The sequence below is a fragment of the Chelonoidis abingdonii genome, chromosome 1, assembly GCF_003597395.2.
Source record: "Chelonoidis abingdonii isolate Lonesome George chromosome 1, CheloAbing_2.0, whole genome shotgun sequence".
Taxonomy (NCBI): Eukaryota; Metazoa; Chordata; order Testudines; family Testudinidae; genus Chelonoidis; species Chelonoidis abingdonii.
Window position 1 is genome coordinate 103819673 of NC_133769.1, and position 26699 is coordinate 103846371.

General features: G+C 44.0%; 1 protein-coding gene across 2 annotated transcripts in view; it reads right to left on the reverse strand.

The window, feature by feature from the left end:
* The window catches only part of ABTB3 (ankyrin repeat and BTB domain containing 3), a 322494-nt gene that overhangs the window by 80018 nt on the left and 215777 nt on the right, over window positions 1–26699 (reverse strand). For both annotated transcript variants that reach the window (XM_075068627.1, XM_075068623.1), the window contains exon 3: window positions 15835–16039. In XM_075068627.1, coding sequence (XP_074924728.1) covers window positions 15835–16039 — 205 coding nt within the window. The remainder of the gene's footprint in view (window positions 1–15834; window positions 16040–26699) is intronic.

Genomic DNA, 26699 nt, shown 5'->3' on the forward strand with positions numbered 1-26699 from the left:
GGGACCACTACGTTCCCCTGGCGAAGCCAAATTCATCCTGCCCCGCCCCCCCGCACTGGAAGTATCAGAGCAGGACAGGATGTAGAAAAGGAAACAGAGCCCTGGAGCTCAGTTGCTGCTGAGCCACAGGAGAGACTGGACGTCTCTTCTGGGGAGCAGATGCTAGGGTTGCCAACTGTATAACTGCACAAACCTGAACACCCTTGCCTGCCCTGCCACTTCCGTCCGTCACTTGCTCTCCTCCAGTCTCACTCATTTTCACCAGGCTGGGGCAGGTGTGCGGGAGGGGATGCAGGGTGCAGGCTCTGGGAAGGAGTTTGGGTGCGGGAGAGGGCTCAGGGCTGAGGCAGGTGGCTAGGGTACAGTAGGGGGTTTGGGGCTCAGGGCTGTTGAGGTGCAGACTGTGGCTGGGCAGCGCTTACCTTGGGTGGCTCCCGGAAGCAGCAGCATGTCTGCCAACAGCTCCCAGGCTCAGGGGGGACCAGGCAGCTCTGTGTGCTGCCCCAACCTGCAGGCACTGCCCCCGCAGCTCCCATTGGCCATGGATCTCTTTTCCCAGCCAACAGGACCTGCAGAGTTGGTGCTTGAGGCAGGTGCCGCACACGGAGATCCTCTGGCCGTGCCTCTACTGAGGAGTCACTGCTGGACATGCCGGCTGCTTCTGGGAGCAGTGTGGAGCCAAGGCGAGTAGGGAGCCTGCCTTAGCCCCACTGCACCGCCAGACTTTTAGCGGCCTAAGATCTCCCTGATTGCTTTCAATAGGCTCTGGGATATCGAGCCTGAACCCAGGAGACTCCCGGCCAAACTGGGTGGGTTGGCAACCTAGCAGATGCCTCTGCAAGAGCCCAGCCCAGCCCCAGAGTGGGCCGATGCCTTGCTGTCAGGGAGGAAAGTGAGGACCCTGAGGAGTTGTTGGAGCTACCTGCGACCAAGTACCCCAAGGAGACAGGGGATCTTTGGACCCCGGGACCCTACACCCAGACTGTGGTAAGAAGTAGCCCAGGGGAACCAGACTCTAGTCTGGTCTTGCTATCAGAGTGTGAGTTAGCACATTGCAGCTGGAATCCCCGCTGACCCAGTGGCAGATCATCCTGCCACTATTATGGTCCTGGGCTGGGACACTGTGGAGTTGGGTGGGCCTGCGTCCCCCCCGACACCCAACCCCTGGGATAATAGCCTCCCCATCATAGGCCAGGAGGTACTCAACCCCTGCCTGAGCCCCTAGGCTGCTCTGGTGCTCACCCCTGCAAGAGCCCTGTTTGCCACCTTGCCATGCTTTAGGGCCTGGGCTTATAGACTGCTACAGTTCTGCCTTGAATACAGACCAGAGCCCTAACTGTTTGTGACTCTGCCCCACCCAGAGGGAGCCAAAGCCCCTCTACAGACTGTTTATAGCTGTCTGCCCCAGCCAGGTGGCTGTGGGCTAAAGACTGCTGTGCTTCACCCTGCCCGGGGGGTTGAAGCTCTCTCCTAAGAGACTAGTATCAGAGGGGTAGCCGTGTTAGTCTGGATCTGTAAAAGCAGCAGAGAATCCTGTGGCACCTTATAGAATAACAGACGTTTTGGAGCATGAGCTTTCGTGGGTGAATACCCACTTCGTCAGACGCAGGTAGTGGAAATTTCCAGGGGCAGGTATATATATGCTAGCAAGCAAGCTAGAGATAACGAGGTTAGTTCAGTCAGGGAGGGTGAGGCCCTGTTCTAGCAGTAGAGGTGTGAAAACCAAGGGAGGAGAAACTGGTTCTGTAATTGGCAAGCCATTCACAGTCTTTGTTGAGTCCAGAGCTGATAGTGTCAAATTTGCAAATGAACTGAAGCTCAGCAGTTTCTCTTTGAAGTCTGGTCCTGAAGTTTTTTTGCTGCAGGATAGCCACCTTAAGGTCTGCTATAGTGTGGCCAGGGAGGTTGAAGTGCTCTCCTACAGGTTTTTGTATATTGCCATTCCTGATATCTGATTTGTGTCCATTTATCCTAAGAGACTGTTACTTGCAGTCTGCCTGTAGTGAGGCAGAGTAGCCTTCCTCCCCCACTTGAGAGTGAGGGAACACTACAGCTCTTCCACATCCCCACAGACTTTGCAGGATATAATATAATCATATATCATATTCTATATATTGACACACTTTTGCCCACAGTCCCCAACCCCCTGTATTTTTTCCTAAAGTGATACCCTTGATGACCAACTTTCCAGAATAGGCAAGGAAGAATGACTACTCCTTGTTCCTCAAACATTTGGGCCTAAGGCATTTTCTCTAGGAGAAGAGGACCTGGTAATATTAAATATTTGAGAACAGACAGACAGATGGTAGGGGATTCCATCACTAACCAAAAAGACAGTAGAATGTGCAAAGATCAAGAGAATTTAACAGTCTGTGGGCTACTAGTTATAAGGGACTTTATCTACCTGCAATGTAAAATCGGCTTATTGGGGAAGAGTTTATAGTTATGGGGCATACTGGAATCAATGGCAGAGAACTGCAAGAAAGGTGTCCCAGAGGCTACATATCAAAGAGTATTTAGAAAACTCATGTTGAGTGCCACAAAAGCTGCCTTTTCTGAAACACCTCTCATGCAACAACAGCAAGGCAAGGAGAGATTGGAACTCTCCATGTGTGCTGGAGAAGGTGGGACACGAGCAGGACTGAAGCTAATCAAGTACGTGGGAACTACTGAAGGGAATGAGAACCTAGAGTGAAAGGATGGTCATCACCTTCTCAGTGGGAACTAGGCTGCTGCCTTTGAAAGTGAGAATGTTTTGGGCAGATTGTTTAAACAAGGCTGGAAGTTGCTGAGGTCTTCTCCGATCAGTAGCGCCAACCATGCTAATAGTAACAACCAGGTAAATTTGAACACCCAGCTGAAAGTAGAAAACTCCCTGTAAGCTACTGGCAGTAATCCTGGGGAAACCAAGCAGGTTCAGCACCGTTATGAAAAAAATATTGTGTCAAAGAAAAGGAATAAAGGAGGGCCAGTTTATCAGAAAGCAGAGCTATGTAAGTCAGTGGACAGTATCGGAAGCTTGTAAATTGCAATGGGTGCGTAATAACGCTCAGCATGGGTTGCAAACGCCAACATAATTACATCCAAAACATTCTGCAAAAATAAAATAATTAATAGGAAACTGTAAATTTTAGGTTACAACCCAGACAGGAAAAAATAGGCTGGGTCATAGAAATAGGTATTTGCATTTAACTAACCTTCCAATACAAATCACAAGACACAAAGAGGGCAGGGCAGTACTCTCTAAAATGCATCATAAACTTACTCTAAACTGCAGCAGGATTGTTCATGCAATCAGGGAGATGTAACTGGCTTCCTTACTGCCCCACTCTGCTGCAACGGAAAACATGGGAGCCAGCAGAAAACCTAGCCCACTATATTTATAAACAGACAACACTGTTTACAGAAGTGTTAACCAGAATACTATAATATTTTACATTCTTTCTTTCTTGTACTGACATTTTGCAAATTTTAATAAAAAATAAAATTAAAACGAGCACTGGCTATTTCATATAGTAAAAGCCTACAGAGGACAGCATCAGTATTTTATAGAAGTTGGCAGAAGATTTTGTTTAAAGGGCGGTTCCACTACAAACACAGAGGCAAGAAATTTACCCATTATTTTTCATGAAGGGCACACATAACATGGCATACAGAAAAAGTCACCAGAATTTGTTTTTTTGAGGAGAAAATCTTATATGGTCCATTGAAATAGGCTAAAAATGCCCTATTGGGGTTTATGCAGCATGTGAAGTTTTCTTTTAAAATTGTTTATGTACTGATGGACGATGAAGAACACGAAGTTATAGGGAAGCTGTAGTATACAAGATAACATGACAATACTTCCTAATCACATCGTGAGAAAAATACAATTATGCTCAGGTATTGCATTATTAAGTGTACCTAACTGGTTTATCTTCACTATGCAAGGGAAGACTATAACGAAGAGAGTTTGACTGCTGCATTATTTTGCCTTTGTACTCAAGAGCAGGCCTGTATCACACTAGTCACCTGGTTATTCTTTTGAAGTGTATATTTTAATTAAGTTATTACTATATCAAAAGCATACATATTCTGGGGCTTTAGTGATGAAAAGTAGATCATGCCTTCAGATCTGCATGAGGCGGCGGCTCTCCAGGTGCAGATGCCTCCTCTCCTGTGTGCATGTGTGTGGGGGGAGGTGCACAGGAGTCTCTGGTTCACTGCCCCCATCCCTTTACAAAGTGTGCACAGTGCTCAGCCTTGCATTGGGTGAGGGTGAGGGTGAGGGTGGGGCCAATGGGGACAAACATCATCCCCCTCTAGCTTAGCTAAGATTGCCCAATACAGCCTGGGCTGTTCTTCAGATGTCTGGCAACCCATCTCCCCAACAGAACAACTGGGGAGAAACTTTGTGGGAGGTGGTGATCCGGTGCCCTCCCCACACTGATTTATCCCATGAAATGAAGTGAGTTGCCCAAGTCAGGTCCTACTGCAGGACATCATTTTATATGTTCACCAAGGCTCTGCAAACCTTCCAGAGCTAAGACTCATCCTTGCATTGGGGCCTGCACCAGGCCAATCTTAGACGTTTCTTTCCACACATGTAAGCTGGAGCCAGTTCCCACCGGTTAGAGGGAACTAGTTTTTAAATTTAGAAACCCTTTTAGAACCGGTTCTAAATAGCTTTCAAATTTAACAAAAGCTCCAGCAGCTGCCTGCCCTTCCCCCAGCCCCAGCTCAGCTGGCTCCAGCTCTGCTTCTGCCTCCTCCCCTGAAGGCTCCCCCCCCGGGCTTCCCGCGAATCAGCTGTTAGCGTGGGAAGCCTTGGAAGGCTGAGAAGGAAGCAGCAGCTTCCTGCAGGTGAGCTGAGGCGGGGGGCACGAGTAGGGCTCCAGGTGCCGTGTGTCTCCGGGTGGCCCTGGCCCTAACTCTGGCTGGCCGGACAGCGCATCTCCGGACCAGTCCCTGGCCCTGACTGACCAGCGGCACGGCTCCGGGCAAGCCCCCACTCCGGGCTGGCCCTAACTCTGGCCGGCCCGGCGGCGTTGCTCTGTACCGGCCCCCAGCCCCGACTTTGGGCCAGCCCCCCGATTCCTGCCTGGCCAGCTCTGTGCTGGCCCCCAACCCCAACTGCGGGCCGGCCCCAACTGCGGGCCAGCCCCCGACTCCGGGCTGGCCAGCAGCTCCGGCCCCAGGCCCTGGGCCAGCCCCTGGCCCTCAACTCTGGCCTGGCCAGTGGCTCCAGCCCCCAGCTCTGGGCTGGCCCCGACTCTGGGCTGGCCAGTGGCTCCAGCCCCCAGCTCTGGGCTGAACCCCGGTACTGACTGCGGGCCGGTCTCCTATTTCGGGCTGGCCAGCAGCTCTGGCCTAGCCCCCAACTCCGGCATGGCGCACGCGGCTCCCGGCCCTGACTCTGGATGGTGTGGCCCCCATCTCCAGGCAGCGCGGTAAGGGGGGCAGGGAACAGGGAGGGGGTGTTGCATAGAGGGCGGGAAGTGGATTAGGGTCGGGACTTGGGGCGGTCAGAGGGCAGGGAACAGGGGAATTGAATGGGGGAAAGGGATCTGGGAGGACAGTTAGGAAGGACCAGGGGCTGGATGGGGTGGTGGGAGGCAGTCAGGGGCAGGGGTTTCAGGGGCAGTCGGGACAGAGAGAAGGGGTGGTTGGATGGGGCAGGGGTCCCAGGGGGCCATCAGGAATAAGAGGAGGGGTTGGACGGGGCGGCAGAGGGCAGTTAGGGGACAGGGAAGGGGAGTGGATGGGGCAGAGGACCTGGGGGTGGGGTGTCAAGGAACATGAAGGGTTGGATGGGGCAGGAGTCCCAGGGAACAGGCACGACCCCCTCGTGGTGTGAGGAGGAGGGAACTGGTTGTTAATATTTTGGCAGCTCATTACTGCATGTAACTCCCCTTGTCCTCCTGAAGAAGCCTGGTGCTGGACCTGGGCCAAAAAAAAAAAATGTTCACCAAAAAAATGTGCAGATTCAAGTTGACAGAAATATTTCACGATTCATGTCAAATTCGCCATATTGTTACGAACAGAAAAACCCCAAAGACTAAACAAGGCATTTTGTTTTGGGTTGAACACAACAACATTTTGTTCAAACCAAAACAGATGTTACTTCTCTGTTTGCAGAAAATTTTTCAAAAATTTTGTTTTGTATTGCTGCCAAAAAATTTTTTTTTTAAATTCCATTTTTTCAGTTGGGCCACCAAACCAAAACACTGGTTTTTTACACACAGCTCTACCCAGTGCTCTCCATTTCATATATGTATCCTCTGGGAGAGCTCAGTGACCTGCTAACTCTCTCCTTTCTGGACACCTGCAGGGACTAGTTAGCTGGCAATTCCCTCCTCCTCATGTGGCAACTGACTGGCCTGCTCTCCTATTCTGTGTCACACCACTCCCCAAATCTCCCTCAGATTTGACAACACTGCACCAAGACCACCACCACCACCCCTGTTTCTCTCCCCTGACACACTTTCTTCAGAGCAGAGACAGAGCAGGGACACTACTCCTCTGCAGTGCTCTCACATATCAAGTCTCTTTCTTATTTCTGGGGGCTGAGATGTTCCAGAATGGTAATATGGAATGGATAGAATTATAAAACAGTAAATCCCTAAAACAAATGTTAAAATGGGTCCTGGATATTACATAGGATCTCTTAATTATTCATAATAATGTTACTTTAGCTATATAAGGTGTTGTAGCAAATCCTTTTTCCTTGCAATATACAATTTGCCTTGAAGATGTTCCTAAAAATAACTAACAGGCTATCAAGATGCACAACGTTCTTGCCTCATTGTTTCCTGGCATACTCAGAGATTTAAAACTCCCTTCTTATGTTGTCTCAAGCTTTCTTCTTTGTTTACAGTTAGCTGTGGCAGTATAAATAACATAAAAACAGGCAAAATGGATAGCTAGAAGAGAATGAAAAATGTGCATTCTAAAGTCTAATATGATACTTCATTATTTTTATGTGGGTCTAAAACTCAGTTTTTAAAGAAAAATTGAAGATACAAGTATCTTTCAGTCTTTGTATTTACAGGATTGTATTTAAAAGCTACTGTCCTTCAACACCCAGCTATAGCATTACTGCATATATGTACTGATTATTATTAGACAAATTATTAGAGAAAGGGTAGGACTAGAGGTTTGAGTACAAGGCTGGGAATGAGAAATTCACAAATTCTAATCTCAGCTCAGATATGACTCCCATTATAATCTTGGGCTAATTACATACCTGCCTTAGTTTTGCAAGCTGTAAAATGGGGACAGTAATATGTATTTACTTACGTTCCAGGGCTATCATGAGGTTTAATTAGATGTCGGTCTACATTCAGCAGAGATGTGACGGGTTTTTGCAAAGGGGAACACTCATGGCGTATGCTATTGCTCAATGGGAGTACAGATAGCAGAATCTAAGTACAGGTCTGTCACATCTTACGTGCATTTAACATGTGCGATTTCAGCTTATGCAGTTGGCAAATCCGCCCACCATTACACTCAATGTAATTTTGACTATATGCAATTTTCATTTTACATGCTGACTGCGGAACGTAACCCGAGCGTAAAATGCAACAGACCTGTACTGTTATTTAGTTAAAACAACAAAGCAATCAAGATAGTTATCAAGAGAATTGAAAAGAGAAAGATCATACTTAAGAAATAAATTTTCTATCTATGCCATTAAAATAAAAGTTATTTTTGATTACAGTCTTCAGCCAATAACTCTAAAGTTATGAATGAGAAGCCACTTTCATTTTAAGCCTTGATTCTTAGGGGGATAACATTTCTTTCTTTTTCTTTTCAAAGGGTCCTTTTAATTGAAATCTTTCACATTTGTTCTCAACTCAAAAGATTCATTTTAATTTAGAAAATTTGATAATATGCTAGTGGGCCACTGTTAGAGTTACCAGAGCATGGAAAAATGTTCTTCCAATTATTAATACATTTTCAGATGCCTTTTTGTGCTCAAAATGTTTCATATTTATATCTTCAGTTAAAATGGCCCTAGTCTTCAGTGAGCACAGTACTTTTAACATGTGGGTCCTGATTCCGGACTGGGATCCAATAGTATGGATCCTTGTACCAATGAAATTAATGGCACATGGCTCCACACTGGCACATAGGTCCATGCTGGTGGTGGATTCCAGTTATCAGAGCTGTAGTTAAGTTTAAATGTTTGAACGTTGCATACTGTCTACACACAACCTGGTATTTTTTATTTAAATTAAAGGATAAATCCTCCTCTCACTTATGCAGGCCAGTATAACTGATTTAAGTAGAGTTGGAACTGTCTGAGGGGAAAATTTAGCTTACATTTTCTAACATACCAAGATTTCAATGCTCCAGTCTACACAGGTGAATGGGGAAAATATCAATATTTGAATGTGCAATCCCTCTTTTACCTTTTTGTTTTAAAAATACTGAGAAAATTTTAAAAGCCTACATTAATGCAATTAATGATTGATATGTTAAAAGCAAAGATTCAGAGTAATGGTTCTTACAGGAACTCTAACTCTCATACACTGCACAGATATTTTGGCATAAGAATTGACACTACACAGTGATATAAATACACTGAAAGAAACCAGAGTTACAATTGCTTTAGGGAGTACAACTTTGAATGTTCTGCATTATGTGTTATGTCTGTTGATGTTGCATTAACAGAGTTTTCTGTATTTTAAAAAATAGAGCAATCACAAGGACAGCTTAAGTCTAGCTTGATAAATTAGAGTTAGCATACAGCACAAGCTCAGCAAGGATATACTATCTGACAGCTGAGCTACAAATACTGCCTAAGATATTTTCCATAACATGTGCAATCTAGCATATTCCTGGCAGCTGCCAATACCATTATTTTTGAAGAGATTAAAAAATTGGAAAGCTTGGTGTTTAGGATGGAAGGATAAAAAGAGATACAAAAAAGCTGAACTTAGGACTTACTTTTTCCAGTCCCTGGGTGAAATCACTGACTTCAACTGGGGTTTTACCACTGACTTCAACAGGGCCAGGATTTCACCATCAGCTAAACTATGAGGTAATTTAGTTGTTATTCATCTACGTGCCTGATCATTTGCAACTGCTCCACTATTCTTGGCCTTTTCCCAGGCTTGGTCTGCCAAAAGATTTTGGACTGGTATCAGAACTTCAGTAAGGTGCATGACTTTTTTACCAAAATAGTTATATCTGTACAACCGCTACTGTGGATGCAATTAAACCAGCATAAAGGTGTCTAATACCTGTTCATTTCATTCCTACTCCACACTAGCCAAGGGGTTGTATTGCTTTAACTATACCGGTATAGCTTAAAGCCATACAACTTTTGTGTGTAGACAAGACTTGGGATATTATTCAGATTGAGAATGGTTTGGGGAGCATTCATCAAAATTAATGCACCACACACTACAATTCCAGCATGCATGGAAGGAAGGTGGAAATGCAATAAACCAAAGCAACCCATGGGGCTTTGTAAGGGATTTCTCAATGTTTAAGGATTTAAAAAAAATTGTATTGAAAAGAGGACAGGAACCAAACAAGGACCTAGCAAGTCAATTAAGGCTGGCAAGGAAGAGACAAAGGCAACCAAGCAGTACATTGAGTTAATGCTTGCCCACGGAAGAAGGAGAAAAGAAATACTAGAGAGGAAGCACTGTAAGTCGATGAATAAAATTAATGGATGGTTCTAAAATGGCTGAGCTTCTGATCTGCCTTTTTCAATGAGTTCTTAAGAAGGAAAGAAATTCTATAGATAGAGTTCGGGAGTAATGAGGACCTTGTCAATACAGCTGCGGATAAAAAGTGGGTAAGGGACTACTTAGGAAAAAGAAACATTGCACAATCTGCAAACACAGATACTGTGCCTCTCAGGTTCTTAAAGAACTACTACCAATAATTTAGGAAGCATTAGAGACTTGAATAGGGATCACAGAAGCAAAACAGAAACGAACAGATCTTTTTATTTAAAAAAAAAAAAAAGAGAATCCCCCCCCCGCCCAATAATTACGTTCTGAGCCATCTTTCGCTCATCTATATTAAATACCTGGTAAAATAATGGAACAAATTGACCAAAATAATCAGCAAGCATCTACAGGAGGAACAATAAAACAACAGGTTTAATAGAGGACAACTCATACCAAGACAAATGTGATTAAAATTACAAAGGGACTGATTCTACCATCCTTACTCCACCAGTATTGTCTGTGCTTTCAATGGAACTACTCGTAAAGTACTACTCAGTTCACCCTTGTGAGAGGGTCAGCAAACGAGGTTTGATTCTCCACTCCATCCAAGCTCTGATTGGACAGAGTGGAGTGCGAGCCGCAGGCAGATGGCTGTGGCTCCCTGATTCAGAGACATCCAGTATCAGCACAAGTTGGGGCTGCAGAGAAACAGCCCTAATCTACACCAGTGTAGGATTGGGTTTAGTGGAGTGCCGTTCCAGCAGGCCTCTTCCCCTCCCCTTCCCATCCCACCCATGTCTCACCATGGAATATCCCAACACTCCTCCTTCTCTCCCTTACATCAAGGGTGCAGGAAGAGCAGTGCCACTTCCAATAGATATCTGCCAGCAGCAAGCTCTCATTCACTGACCTTCTCTGGGCTCCTATGCAGCACAAAGTGGCCTTAGTGGGCCAGAGAATGTGGCCCAAGTCCTTTACACCATTAAATCCCACTTAAGACCTATATAAGGGTAACAGAATCAGAGGTGGCAGGCACAGAGTCATAGTACTGCCCATCCTCTGCCCACTTGCTTGACATGAAACTCCTGCTCTCCCTCACAAGTGCCTGAAGCTGTGGCAAGTCGACTCCATCCACGCAGAGGGTGCAAAGGGCCTGACTCCCCTAATGGCCATGTAGGACCAGGCATGATCTACTTCTAAATAAACATAACTAAAACATGACAGACATAAACAGAGAAGTAGTATTGCCATCCATTTGCTTTTTTTTTTATTATACGCAATGTATAGGGTGATTAAATTAATTATACATACATAAAATACATGGCTTGTTGTCATTTGAAGGCCTTGCAAAAGCAACATACTTCTAGGAGGGATCTGAATGTAGAGAGAGCGAGTTAACTGGGAGTGAAATTTACCTATGTGCAGATGGCCAGTATAAGGCCTATGCGCTAGTCAAGTCCCACTTAAGCCCATACTCAAAATAGGACGTATGTGGTGTATCGGCTCTGTGGGGGATGACTGGATGGGGTTCATTTCATTCAAAAAATGTTATCCCTCTGCCTTCAAATTCACCATCGGTGCATCAGGAGAGGATGGGTGTTCTGTGAAGGGTACACCCAGGGCCGGCGCTTCCATTAGGCGACCCTAGGCCGTTGCCTAGGGCGCCAGGATTTGGGGGGCGGCATTTTGTGCACTCCCCACAGGAGCTTCCAGTTCCACTCCTGTCACGCTGCCAAAGAAGAACCTTCTGTCAACGTGCCGCAGAAAGCAGTGGCAGGCAATTGAGCAGCTCAATGACTGCCGCTGTTGCCTGTGGCATTTTGGTGGAGTGTCCTTCTTCGGCGGCGCGACGGGAGTGGATCCGGAAGCTCCCGCACGAGCCATGGGGAGTGCAAAACATGTCGCCTCCTGAATTCTGCCTAGGGCACCAGAAACTCTGGCGCCGCTCCTGGGTGCACCATGACAGACATAGGCTTAGCATGAAAGAAGGTATGAAATTGAGAAAATGGGAAGGTATAAGGGGCACTTAGAGCATAGGCATCAATAGGGAGAGTAGGATGAAATAAGAGCAGAGGTGGAGGGAGGAGGAGAAGAATTATGTAAAATGGAGCCTTCCGTGAGAGGATGGATGAAGTTTTTGAATTGTATTCATACCTTTAACATATAATAAGGACAATTCCAATAAAATACAAGATGTTTAAGCAAAAATTGCATAATTAGGCACATGCATCACTTTTTATAGCTTATTTAATTGCATAGGCCACTCAAGACGACGACAACTCCTATTGTACTACCAACCAACCAGCCAATTGATTGACCCAGTATTTCCAATTCCTTTCAAACACTGAAAAAATCATGAGGTTGGCCTAAAAATAATAAGACTGAAAAACAAGAAATGTGGAGGTCTATTTATTAGTCTTCTGATTTTCAAGCCCTTAGGATATACTCAGATTACATTTTCCAGCTTTTCTCTTCAAAATGAATGCTAGATACTTGTTTTTTTATTTAAACTAATAAACACTGAGATTCTCATATAATCCCATGACTCCAAAAGCTGAGGCTTTATGAAAAAAACCCACCAAACCTCGGGAGACTCCTAATAAAACTGTGAGAGTTGGCAACACTCTTCCCCCCCTCTACTTAATACAGTCTATTAAGATAAATATACTGCATTCATCTAGTTGAGTACAGAGGAATACTACATAAATACATTGGGCCAGATTTATTCAAAGGCAAAATCTGATCCTACATATCTAGATTGTAAACTCTTTGGGGAAGGCACCATCTTTTTGGTATGTGTTTGTGAAGCACTTAGCACAATGGGGCTGGTGTCCTAGATGTTACCACAATACAAATAACAATCAAGACTACAATCCAGATTCTCTGCTACATGCAGCTTCTGCAGCAGAGGGAGCAGGAAGAGCCATGAGGGAGCAGAGCTGCAGCTCCCTAAGTCCCTAGACCAGGGGTCGGCAACCTTTCAGAAGTGGTGTGCCAAGTCTTCATTTGTTCACTCTAATTTAAGGTTATGTGTGCCAGTAATACATTTTAACGATTTTAGAAGGTCTCTTTCTATAAGTCTATAATATATAACTAAACTATTGTTATATGTAAAGGAAATAAGGTTTTTAAAATGTTTAAGAAGCTTCATTTAAAATTAAATTAAAATGCAGAGCCCCCCTGGACCGGTGGCCAGGAGCTGGGCAGTGTGAGCGCCACTGAAAATCAGCTCGCATGCCACCTTTGGCACGCATGTCATAGGTTGCCTACCCCTGCCCTAGATTGTTCAATGCCAATACCTGTGTATCTTAGAGAAGCCTAAGAGTTTCTCTAAACTGAGCAGCCAGTATAGCTTCCAAGAGGCCACCTATAAGATGAGCATGGCTAGAGCACAATGCACTCTGGCCACATCATCTTCCTATTCCTCTCTGCACTCAGCATGACCCTTATGCTGGGATGGGAAGAGAGTGGCATTGACTTCATGACACATGAGGACTCCACCATGCCAGGGAAATTTTCCTATGTCCAGATCCACTCAGTTTCTGGCTCCTTTGCCCCATCAGAGTGACAACAAAGGGGCCAGAGAAGAGGCAGAAAATATAGCCTTAAATTTTCTTCTTTTTATTGTTTGCCAACATAAAAGCAATTGAACAGCATTAGAAGAAGAGAGAATCTGGAACCTAGATAAATTAAAAGCACAAGAATTAGGACTGTTAAATACAAAAACCTCATGTTTTAACAATCCTATTCCCTCAGAAGTCATAAAAACACAGAATGAAAACTGAACATGCTAGAGATAAGTCACCAGCCATAAAAAGTGACTGCACAATAAGGAATACCACTGGTATTCTTCAGTGGCAAATTAAAAGGGAAGCTTTTCAAAGCACTAAATAGACGTCAGCTTAATCAATCTCTTCTGTGGGGCAGCACAAGATGGTTATATACAGTTGACACGGTATGTTATAGAACACACTTCAGTCCAAAATACTTGGGCATATGTTTTACTCTGTCTCACTTCCACTTGTGTTTTCTGGTACTAACTACTAAAACATGTTTGATTAGGCAATAGAAGGAATCTCTGCTCTTTCCAAAATTAACCACGAGCTTTTGGCAATACCACAGAGTACTTACTCTGGCTCTAACCACAGTTGCTAAATGGGCCTTGCAAAGAAAGATAGTTTGCCAGAGTATTAAAAATACAAAATTGCCTTGGGTTTTATGTAATATTTATTTGAACTGCTAAAAAATATTATATATATATATATAACACATTTTAGAAAAGAGAAAAAAAATTTTTTAAAAGAGAATTGTTCAAACATTCTGTCCTTTTGCATTTAACACTGAAGTCTTTAGAAATCTTACAAAACTGGGGCTTGATCCTGCAGTTCTTATTCACATAGGTACTCCCACTGAAATCAGTAGTATTACTCATCTCAGTAAGGTCTGTAGAATCAGGCCCTTTTATAGTGGTAGGGAGATTCTTTAACTCTGTTCACTATAAACCTTTCCATGCAGTATTGCTAACCCCAACCATTCAAAATGCATGTTAGCCCCCCTCTCCCGACCTCCCAAAAAGTCATAAGACTGGCTGAAAAATCCTGAGATTTTAAAAAATAAGTGTGGAGTTCTTTTTATTTCACTTCTGATTTTTTAGCATCTGGGGTCACATCTTCTAGCTCTTCTCTACAACCATGAGTGTTAGAATTTTACTTTTTCTTTATACTGTAACTGAAAGTTTAAATTCTCATGACTTCAGGAGCTGGAGATGTAAGAAAAACACCAACTATCTCAGAGCTTATAACAGGTCAAGAGTTGGCAACACTGAAAGTGGTCCCTGTTTAAATCCTTGCATAGTCAAGAAAAATGACCTAAGATTCCTCACTCCGCCCCACAGTTTAACCAAGGTACTATGGGTGAAATGCTGGTTCTGCTAAAGTCAGTGGTCTAAGTCCCATTGACTTCAGCAGGCCCAGAACTTCCACCTTATGCTGTTTTGTATAAATGAATACCAAATAGTTTCAGTCAGGACAGCATATCGCACATCCTTTGCCTTTTTTGGCCACATTTTCAAATTTGTTCTGCGGTAAACAAACTCTATATTTTAATGTCCAATCAAGTAATTAGATGTGCAATTGTCCATTTGTGTGTACAAATGAGAGTTTTCCACATACATACTTTGAAATGCAATTGTGGAGGCCAGCCTGAAACTTTGGCTTAGCTGGCATGGTGACAAGACCTACAGAAGTTAAGAAAATGTTAATAATTTGCACGTTCAGGCACTTTACAAACATTAATTAATCCTCAAGTGACCCGTATGAGGTAGGCATAGATGAGGAAACTAAAGCAAGGAAGTTTCATGATTTGTCTAAGGCCACAAAAGGAATCAGAGCTGGGACTTACAACTCAGGCGTTCCTGGTTCCTCAACAATAGAGAATATTCCTTTCTTAATTGCACAATTGTTTCATTTAAATTTTGCAGTGGAATGATCTAGAGTTTACAGCAGTGTTTCCTTCTCCCCAGCTTCTTAGGACACTGAGTTGACATCTAACCTGTCATTCTCTTTCTACCTTTGTTTCCTCTAGTTTTCATCAAAAGCTGTATTAAAAGCAACATGGCCAGCATCTCCATCCTCCCAAAAACCATGCATCACCTACCAGCCTGGAGAATGGAAGCCCCAAGGTTACTCCTGAATGCAAGTATGAGTCATGCCTGTGCAATCAGTATAGCTGTTGCACAATATGTTTAACAGCCTGTCCTTTATATACAACATTCTATTCATTCTCCACTTTCCAAATTACCGTTGTCGAATCCCATTGCTTTGTTGAAAAATACATTTAAACCCAAACCTGTTAGGTAGAAATAGAACCTCTAATTTTCCTTTCCAAAATACAGAACAACCAAGAGACAAAGAAAGAAAAAGGAAATCTCTACAAAATACACATCTGAAACCAATCAGCTGTATGTTGCCACTGGGTGTCACTTTTGATATATACTGGGTCAGCAATGGAGCACTTCATTGCAGGAGAAATTTATTTCAAGGTGATCCTAACCAAAACAGACTGCACTGAAACATATTTGGCACAGCCTGTAATTATCAATTAGCCAGCAATGCTGATTAATAAGATATCTTTATAAATATATTAAATACTGCAAATAAGATCTTACCTTTCAATCTGCAGTGTAACTTTTGAAGGCTCAACATTAGGGTTTTCCCATTCCATCTGTGGACAATGCATAAAATAACAGAGAGTATACAAAGCCTCGGGTTCCCAGTATAGCGATCCCTGCTTGTGGTGCATTGGAGTGCCGTTGCCATGTTGCTTTGAGTTGAGTGGCTGGAGGTGATGCATTGCTCGAGACACCAGATCACCTGAGAAGGAAAAATTTGATGACTACTAAAACTGTAATTTTTATTTCTCCTTCTCTAATCTACTTTACTTCTCCCTTGATAGTTTTCAAACAAAAGGATATAGCAAACTCTATTTGCTTTCCAGTTAAAATATCATGAATAGAAAAGTGACAGAACAGGTTTGTGTTCATTATTCATTTTCAACATCAAGTTAGTTTGGCTGCTACAGTAGTTCATCTGCTGAGGAAGTTTATATACTGTGGTGATGTATATGGGTTGCAGACAAGACCACAAGGGCCTAGGGGAGAATTCTTCTGGGGAAGGCACTTCAATTACCATAAGCAATCCTATACTGGCCTCCTCACAAGTCCTGGTGCAGAGGGCATGGTCATAGCCAATGGCAGCCCTGAAAACCTGCCATAATCTCAGGGCTGTATACATTTATGGTGGAGGCTATTTAGGTCCCCAGAGCAGAGCAAAATCTCAAGGGCACAAACCTACCTTTGTCCCTTCTCCAAGGGCTGTTCTTTCATTAGTTACCCACACAAAGTAACACTGAAATCCAATTATTGATGGAGCGTAAGATGGCAACCAAAAGGCACAGAGAACAACATGAGTGCATGTTGAGAGAAATTTTGGACACAGACATTGTGGCAAAGCCCTGCTTTTACAAAACAATCCATATCATCTTTAAAAGAGGTAAAGGGCTTTACACCACCACTGGAAAAGCAAAACAAAAACAGAAAAACACCCTTCCAGCCCTTCCCACAATTCTAGAATCACACATTTTAAAACCAGCATTTGGCCACATCATTCTGTGTATATCACTCTCCCTGACCACAAGCGTGGACTTCATTGCAGTACGGCATGCAGAGCATCAACAACATTTTTAAATATTCACTCTCTTACAGGAAATGTGGAACCCCATTCAGTGTATATTAAAAGTTCAGGGACAGGTGTCCTCATCAATTTGAAAGCTGTCATTGCTAGCTTTCAACTGGTATTAAAAATGATAATATTAGACAGGGAGCTTATGTCACACCCTAATAGAGAAACATAGATTCAGAATCAGATGGCTTATTTTGGTATTGTGAAAAGGAATCAGATGCATTCCGATGTGTTGCTTCTGGCAAACAATACATTCCAGTGCACAGTATTGGTTTTCCTTTTTACTGAACACATACGGCCAAATTCCAACCTCAGTTCCAGAGGCGTAACTCCCATTAACTTCAGTGGGAATTGTGTCTGTGTAACAGAGCAGAGTTGGGCCCCAAGGCTCTGACAGACAATGGTTAAAATCCTATCAGAAATGTTTAACAGAAATATAACATGTGCACCTGGACTAGGCCTTAAAAGATGATAGCAAAAGAGAATACTGTGCAGTAGAATCACTCAAGCAATTTAGGGATCTAGAGAACAGAATATGGCCCATTAGAAGGCTTTCACTGTTTCTCTATGACTGTGTGGCTCTCCAAGTTTGTTCTGACAAGATATGGAAAATAAATTATGATATGCAGAAAGTGATCTGATCTGCTTGCTTCATTGATTAGCAGATAGACAAGCAGGCTCAAAGAAAAGCTAGAAATGAAGTCCCTCTCCAAACATTGTACTGATATTAATTAAGTCTCACAACTCCTCTGTGGGGTAGGTAAATTTTATAGCATTTTTTTGGGTAGTGACCCCTGACTTGAAGGGCAAAAAATCAGCTTTGGCTGTAACTCTGTTTTCACATGCTCAGATGATTCCAGAAAGTCTTCTTTTGGAATGAAATGTTTTCAAAATTGGTCTCTGTTCAAAAGGGTTTTTTTTTTTTTTTTTAAAAATGAAAGTCTGAGCAAAATCCCTTCAGTTGTTTTTGAGTTCTACAGCATAGAGAAAAAATGGTTTAAAAATTATTGCCACACTTTGTCCCCCATGCAGGGGACTCAAATAATTGCTGAACACTGAAACTTGGAAAGAAATACTCATTGAGGTGTGAGTATATGACCAAGTTTGGGATGGGGTAGGGGGAAGGGGAAAGGTTGGATAAAAAATTTACAAGCAAATTAAAAAGATCAGTGGGGATCTATTAAGATTTTTTGTCCACTGAAGTTTCACCCCTTTTATGACATTAGAATGCACCACCTCTGAACAGCCTAGACTGGTACAGACTGCTGCTGCGGCTGAGATAATTTGCACAAGGGAGGATATAAATGTTTCACTGAAAAATGCACAGCACAATCCTCCAAAAAACACAGTTGTAAAACCAGGAACAGAAGAAAACTGCTGGCACGAAAAAATTGCAGAGTCCATGATTTTAGGGTTTTGACAATTTTTGCTGCACTCTGCAATATTCTTCTGATTCAAAGCTTTCATTTAAAAATAGTTTCTGTTTCTTCCCACTGCTACAACATTGTCATTATTGGAACTAAGGGTATGTCTACACTATGGAATTATTCCGATTTTACATAAACCGGTTTTGTAAAACAGATTGTATAAAGTCGAGTGCACGCGGCCACACTAAGCACATTAATTCGGTGGTGTGCATCCATGGTCCGAGGCAGTATCAAATTTCTGGAGCGTTGCACCTGTGGGAGCTAATTCCCGTAGCTTATCCCATAGTTCCTCAGTCTCCCCAGCCCATTTGGAAATTCTGGTTGGAGATCCCAACGCATGAATGGTGCAAAAACAGTGTCGCGGGTGATTCTGGGTAAATGTCATCACTCATTCCTTCCTCCAGGAAAGCAACGGCAGACAATCATTTCGCACCCTTTTTCCCTGGATTGCCCTGGCCACGCCACAGCACGGCAACCATGGAGCAGTTCAGCTTCTTTTTTTACTGTCATGTATGTCTACTGGATTTTGCTAACAGACGTCAGTACTGCAGCGCGCTACACAGCAGCATTCATTTGCGCTTTGCAAGAATAGCAAGTGGTTATCATCGTTCTGTCTGTCGTCTCTGTCCATTGAGATCATGAAGGGTTATCAGTCATTCCTGTACCGTCTACTGCTCTCATGGGTGCCCCTGGCTGAGGTTGGCCGGGGACACAAGACAACAAATGAGAATGACTACCCGGGCATTCACCTCCTTATGGTATCTAAAAATAGAGTCAGTCGCCTAGAATATGATCAGTGTAACTATAGGAACCCAGTGTACCAGAGAGCCAGCCACCTCCTGTCAGATCCCGCAGAATGATAGCTACATGCCATTCTAGGGGTGCCCTCAACAACCCACCATTGCTTTCCTGCTCCCCGAGCCCTCCTGCGCTATAACGCGTTGCAATATCCCCCCATATTGTGTGAATGCAGTAATAAGAATGCAGGAATAAGAACACTGACTTGTTAGTGAGATAAAATGAGGGAGGAGGAAGCCTCCAGCTGCTATGATAGTCCAGGCAGGACAATTAAACGGTGCGGGGGCGAGGAGCCAGCCATCCTGCTGCTATGATAGTCCAGGCAGTAAGAATCTGTTTCTTTACACAGGAAAGGGAGGGGGCTGATGGAGCTCAGCCCCCAATTTGCTATGATGAAGACGGTTACCAGCCATTCTGTACCATCTACTGGGAATGACCAGGAGTCATTCTCTATTTTTACCCAGGTGCCCCCGGCCGACTCACCTGAGCCCAGCCAGGAGCACTCATGGGATTGATGACCAGGACGGCTATCAGTCTTTTTGTTATGATGTCTGCCACCGGAGAAGGGAAGGGAGGGATGCTGCTGTTCATATGCCGCTGCACCCATGTCTACCAGCAGCATGCAGTAGACATATGGGTACATTGAAAAAAGTCAAGAAACGATTTTTTTTCCCTTTTGCTTTCACGGAGGGGAGGGGGGTAAATTAACGAGCTATACCCTGAACCACGCCGGACAATGTGTTTGATCCTACAAGGCATTGGGAGCTCAGCCAAGAATGCAATACTTTTCGGAGACTGCTGGGGACCTGTGGGATATAGCTGGGAGTCCTCAGTACCCCCTCCCTCTCCATGAGCGTCCATTTTGATTCTTTGGCTTTCCGTACGCTTGTCACGCAGCACTGTGCTGTGGACTCTGTATCATTAGCCTGGAGATTTTTTAAATGCTTTGGCATTTCGCTTCTTAATGGAAGCTCTGATAAACAGATTTGTCTCCCCATACAACAGTCAGATCGCAGTATCTCCCGCACGGTCAGCTGGAGCTCTTTTTGGAGTTGGACTGCATCGCCACCGTGGCTGATCAAGGCTTCCACTCGCGGCAAACAGAAAATGAAATTCAAAGTTTGGCGGGAGCTTTTTCCTGTCATCTGGCCCACTGCATCCAACTCCAGATTGCGTCCAGAGCGTCAAATGGTTGCACTTGGTGGGATACCGCCCGGAGCCAAATACCGTCGATTAGTGGCCACACTAACCCTAATCCGATATGGTAATACTGATTTCAGCGCTACTCCTCTCGTCGGGGAGGAGTACAGAAACCAGTTTAAAGAGCCCTTTATATCGCTATAAAGGGCCTTGTTGTGTGGACGGGTGCAGCGTTAAATCGGTTTAACGCTGCTAAAATTGGTTTAAACGCGTAGTGTAGACCAGGCCTAACCCTGGAGCTCTTACACAATTCCCCCTGAAGTCAAGACATAGTGTGTGTGAAAGGGCTGCAGGATCAAGTCCACAAGGAAAGCGACGTACTTCTGAATAGATTATCCAGCCTTACATAAAATTTATCTACAAGCAAATAGCAACAGCAGTAAATTTTGGAACTCACTCTGCCCTCATTCCCTTCACCTACAGGAGATGTAAGTTTCAAAATCTGAGACCAATTTAAATGGTATCAATATTACCGAGTGTCAAATTATTTTTCCTCCTCTTAAAACAAAAAAAAATCCTGTGAGGACAACATTCAGGTTTAAGAATTAAAATCAGATCATCATCAGAAAAAGAAAGCGCTTAAGCCAAATTCTATCCTCATTTAGGTCCCAAACCAGCAAAGCACCTAAGTATGTGCTTCATTTAAGGACTTGATTAGTCCTATTAAAGAGGATCAGGGCTTTATATATCATACAACTCCACTGACTTCAACAGGGTTGAATGATAAATAAAGCAGGACAGAATTTAGCAGAAGGTTCAGACAGCAACATTAATTCATCCGCGTTGCACATCTTGCACTTTAAAGGCTATATATTTTATGACATATTCAGCACCAGATACTGAATGAAGGGAAGAAAACAAATTAGAAGATACAACATTACAACACAGCCAGTTAATGTTGCTGAAGAAACTTAAGGTGAAATCCTGGCTCCATTGAAGTCAATGGCAAAACTCCTATTGATTTCAATGGGGCTAGGATTTCACCCTTTGGCTTCGGCAATTCCTATCTTCCATTTTATAAAATATATAAATCACAACTTTAATGCTGAATTAATCTAGTTGTGTGTATTTAAATATGATTCAGTTATATTATACCAAGTACATATTGGACTAGAACTTGTTCTTCCCTTTCCTACCTGGTAAATATTTGGGCATATTAATAATAATTAAAATATTGATTCATATATTGTGAAATTTAATTGATTGTTGCTTGTAAAGAACTAAGATCTTCAGGGGAAGGCAATATGTAAATGCAAAATATTTTAATGAGATGCAATGTTGCCTAATGGATAGAGCACCGGCCCAAGAGTCTGGAGCCCTGGGTTCTGTTCCTGGCTCTGCTACTGCCCTGTTGTATGACCTGGGGCAAGTCATTTTACTTCCCTGTGCCACTGCTTCCCTGCCCAACCACATCTACTTCGGCTGTAAATTCTTCAGGGTGGAGACTGTTGCTTACTATGTGCATGTCTAGAGCCCAGAGGTGCTGACTTTCCACTTTCTCTGGGGGTGCTTGACCCCTACCCTGCTTCTTCCTACCCCCTCTCCTGAGTGCCCTGCTGTTGCTTTGCCCCTCCTCCCCAGCGCCTCGTGGATGCCACTGAACAGCTGATCGCAGCAGACAAGAGGCATTGGGAGGGAAGGGGAAGGCGCTGATTGGCAGGGCCATTGGGGGTGGGAGACGCTTATTGGCGGGGTTGCTGGTGGGTGGTGAGAACCCACTTATTTTTTTCCTGTGGGTGCTCCAGCCCGAGAGCACCCATGGAGTCAGCACCTATGCTAGAGCCTAGCACAGTGGGGCACCAGTCTTGGTTGGAGCATCTGTATGTTATTGTAATACAAATAAATTATTAATGCTTCATTATAAAAGCAATAAATAGAAAGTAATAATTTGTGAGTATTGTATATACCCCTTAGAGTACTGCTTTGGGTGCTACATTTTCTTCTTCTTCTATGTTTTCTTCGAGCAATAGATACATACATAAAAATAGAGTAGTGATTTTAGGCCCTGATCCTGGCCACTTCCTCTGCATGAACAGGCCTACTAGCCTTCCCCTGAAGTCCCTGGCAGTCCGTGCAGGCACATATGTCCGCCCACACAAAGCCAGTTGCAGGATGGGACCTGTCATCCTGTTCCCAATGGACAAGTTTGCATATCACTATCACAACAGGCTTACTTGGCCTGAGTCTCAGCAGAGCTGTCCAGGATTCAATCAGCCACAGAGTGAGAAATATTCTCCACTCCCTGAAGTGCTCCTTTTAGGGGCTGGTCTACAGTGCAAATTGTATTGTGGCTGAACACGGTTGTGCAGAACTGAGTTAGCAAACATGATGGCTACCCTAACTTTGCAGTCAAGTGTAGACCAGGATGAATCACATGTATCACTGTGTCAGCTATGTCCATTCTTCACAACCGCGTTCAGTGGCAGTAATGATTTGGAACGGAGAGTAGCTCTATCGCAGTGGCACCAGCTCTTGCAATTTTATCCTTCTTGTGATAACTGGTGTTTCATGGAGAGCTCCAGCTCTTGCAGACAATGATTATGTGAATATCTCAGATTCCATTTAACAAAAAAGTAAGTTTCCACTCCTCATAATTGCAGAGAAAAGCTGGAAAACGTGACCCAAGTGCACCCAAGAAATCTCAATTTTTAAGCCAATCTCATGATTTTTAGGGGCCTGACTCATGATTTTTGAACATTTGGCATCTGTGCCAGGGAAAAGTATACTGCAGTGTGATGGAGTTTGTACTGCAGCTATCAGTGCTCTGCCCTTTCTCGTGCAGCTGGCAGCATGCCTCCCAGCCCGGGTAGATGGATTCATCATGCTAGATGGTCTTGAGCTACTGCACTAAAAATAGCAGTGTAGATGTCCCAGCTCCAGTGTAAACTCAGGCTAGCCACCCAAGCTCAGACCAGGGGTCAGGTGGGCTTGAAAACTCAAGCTGCCACCCAAGCCACTATGTTCACACTGCTATTTTTAGTGTATTAGCTCAAGCCCATTTAGCTTGAGTCTATCTATTCGGGCTGGGAGGTTTACTTCCAACTGCAGTGTATTCAAATCCTCTGTGGCTAAACAGAGGGCTTCAGTCTCTGGGGCTGTCCATCTGACCCCTTTCATGAGCTCTAGAGTCAAACACACCCAATTTAAAAATTAAAATAGATTATATAATGTCACAGGATGGGGGACAGTCCTGGTTTATGGCAATGCTGAATATTTAAAGGACATCATCACTGACTTTAGTCCAGAGATCTGATGTGACAGGGAAAGTGAAGCAGCTCCCATGTATATGCTGGTGATGTTGCAGACTAGCGAACATAGCTGGAGCACATGAGCTAGAGCTATCTATAAAGCATGCAGGTAAAGCGTTTCTTTCTTTTTTCTCTCTGTTACTGGTTTAGCAAAGGTTATTCTATATCTCAAATAAAAATATTTTAAACCACGAAGAGGAAAGAAAAGAAGGCACTTGCCTGATCTCCCTAACCCCCTCAAGCTCCATGCAGGATTCTATGATGGTTATGACTAGTCCTGATCCTGAAAAGCATCAGTGCGACTAGTCACATGAGTGAACTTGTTCAACTGTGTAAGTGTTTGCATGAGCAGCCCCCCTCAGTGCATATGATGTGCCTGATCCTGCCAAGGCAGAGTGTAGTGCTCTGTGATAGGGGGCTTGGAGGGCCACATGGGCCAGTGGTTAGCGCACCCAACTCTCACCCCCTTACCTCTTTGTCAGTGCAGCTGAAGTGACTGTTCCTGACCTTAAGCCAGGAATCTTCAGCTTTTCACCCACATCTGGGCCTTGACCCTTAAAGGGCTGTGGTAAAGGAACCCGGGCTTCCCTCCCCACTGAGTCCCAGCCCAGAGCCCTGTGGAAAATAACACAAGCAGGGTCCTCCCTGTAGGAAGTCCAAGTTTGCTTCCCTGCACTACTTCCCATCAATAGGTCCCTTCAGTTTGGGGGTATGGGCTTTATAGTCCAACCAGTCAGTCGCTCAATGAAAAAAAAAAGTGCAAAGGAGCTGGGCCCTGCAGGTTCTCAAAGTGGGGGTGGGTGGTTGGAGAAGGCTTTGCCTGGGGGTCTTATCTGCTCTATGATCCGCACCCCTCCCCCCTAGTCTCAACCTTCCCGGAGAACGATTCCTCTGTCCTGCAGCCTGTTACCACCCTTTGCCTGGGCTCCTCAGCTCCTTTTAACCCGCTCCTCCAGTCAGAGCATGCTTAGCAGGCCCGGAAGGACAGGGCTACTTGAGCCCAGTATTGCCTCTTAACCTCTTTGGGCCCACGGGGGGGTTTGTATACCCCATCACATGCTCACTACTGTGAGCAGTTCTCAATATTGCCAGACTCAGGCATTACAAAATCATGAGCCAGACGCCAAAAATATCAGGAGATTGGCTTAAAAACAATAACCTTTTTAACAACTAATTATAAACCACACAGGGTTTTTTTGTTTGTTTGTTTGTTTTGTCTGCTGTCTTATTTTCAAGCCTTTGGAAGCTGCCCAGCCTGGACTTGTGTGTGATCATTTCAGGGTCAGAATTTCATCATATGTGTACACATAGAAATGCCAGCCTGCCCCTTAATGCTTGGAGAACGGACTCCTTTTACTCCCTTTCCTAACACGTGGGGTGTAGGAACTATCCCTCTCCCCTGTTATCATCATGCCTCCCTCCCCATTCTTCCGGCCCCTGTTCTCTCTCTCTTCTGACGTCCCCCACCCAGTCTCCTGCCCCACTGTGACCAGCTTGAATTCAGACCTGCTGGAAGTATTGGGAGAGACTATCCATTTTGAGGAAGAACAAAACATGGGGCTATGGATAGGGGTGTCATTTCTCACGCACAGAAACCCCACCAGGTTTGTAGGGGGAAATGTTTATACAAAGTGTTCAGCTAATATTTCAAACAATGAAAAGTAAAATGGAATTTTAAACTGTACAAATGCTTTAAGATGAAACAACAATAATAATAAACCTATGGCAGGCCGAAACCAGGCAAGTACTTTGGAGGAGGAAGTAGATTCCTGTTTATAACTGAGAATGTTCTTACATGTAAATACCCAAAGATGAAAGAGAAGCTGTTAGAGGAAGTACTTGGATTTTGCACATCCTAGTCATATAATAAATTCCACTGCTGCCTTGAATCCCAGGTGTATTTTTCTTGCTCCACCTGCCTTTTGGAACCCTCATCCTATCAACACTAAACATTATTTTTGTAAGAACCATCAGTTTCTCAGTGGACCCATTCCAACTTCAGCTGTTAGCTCCTGCTTCTGTCATACTCTTTATAATCACTGCCATCACCAGCTACTCTTGCCACTAGACCTGTCTTTAGGGTAACCAACTATACAAATTATGGGGACAAAGTCAACATGATCCCTACATTACCAGATAAAACGGTGGATGCAAATCAGGCCATGAGATACCCCTTACCTCTTCTTGGGTTCTTGCTGTCAGCAGGGTGAAGGTATTGCAGTGAGTTATTTCTTGTCTCCTGATCCCATTGATAAGGCTGGCCTGGGAACTGCAGAGCTCCCAGAAAAATAAGGCCCCCCCTCAAGTTGCTTTGCTTGTGGCTTGCCCTGCAACCCTACAATGCAGTCCAAATCGCAGTCCTGTATCACTGTATACTCTTGAGAGGTAGGGAAGGCAGGAGAGAGTTCCTTGTGCTGCTCCATCTATCAGGTACTTTCCCATTCTCAGCATGAGTTAATTCTTTAAATCCTACTTAAGCCTTTCTTTTTTTAAGTTGATGATGCACACTTTCTGGAAGGATTTTTGTAATAGTCCACATGGGGGATGAAACAGAGAAACACACTGAAATGTATTATATATATTTGCATATAAAATAAACAAGGAGCAAGTATGAATTACAAAAGGTCTGGGTGACATCTTAATAAAACCGTGAAAGAGAAGCTCCAGTGGTTTAATTAAACCACCAGAACTCTTGCAAGGGTGTGAGCCAAAGACCGTGCTTCTCTAACTCACTCTCCGACCTGATGATCAGGGATCACTGGCCCCGGGACACACTGGAGACCAGAGCACAAGGACAAATGGGCAGGCAACAGTCTTACCATGAAGATTTCTAGATCTCACGAGAACATGTGAGCCAGTGAGTGATCAGATTCCAGCTCTGTACTTCGTGACCCCATTATTGCAGAACCCAACACATCCATGTTCAAGACTGTTTTTGAATGAGAGAAGAGACCCAGTTACAAGATGCTTTTCCATTGTTGTGGGTTCAACTACAGCTGTGCAAATAACAGATTTTTTTCAGTTGGTGGTCAAAATGAAACCTAAAAAAGTCCCCAAACAGTTTTCAAACTGAAAAAGTTATTTTTTGTTCCAATTTTTTTTAAAAAACCCTTTTTTTAA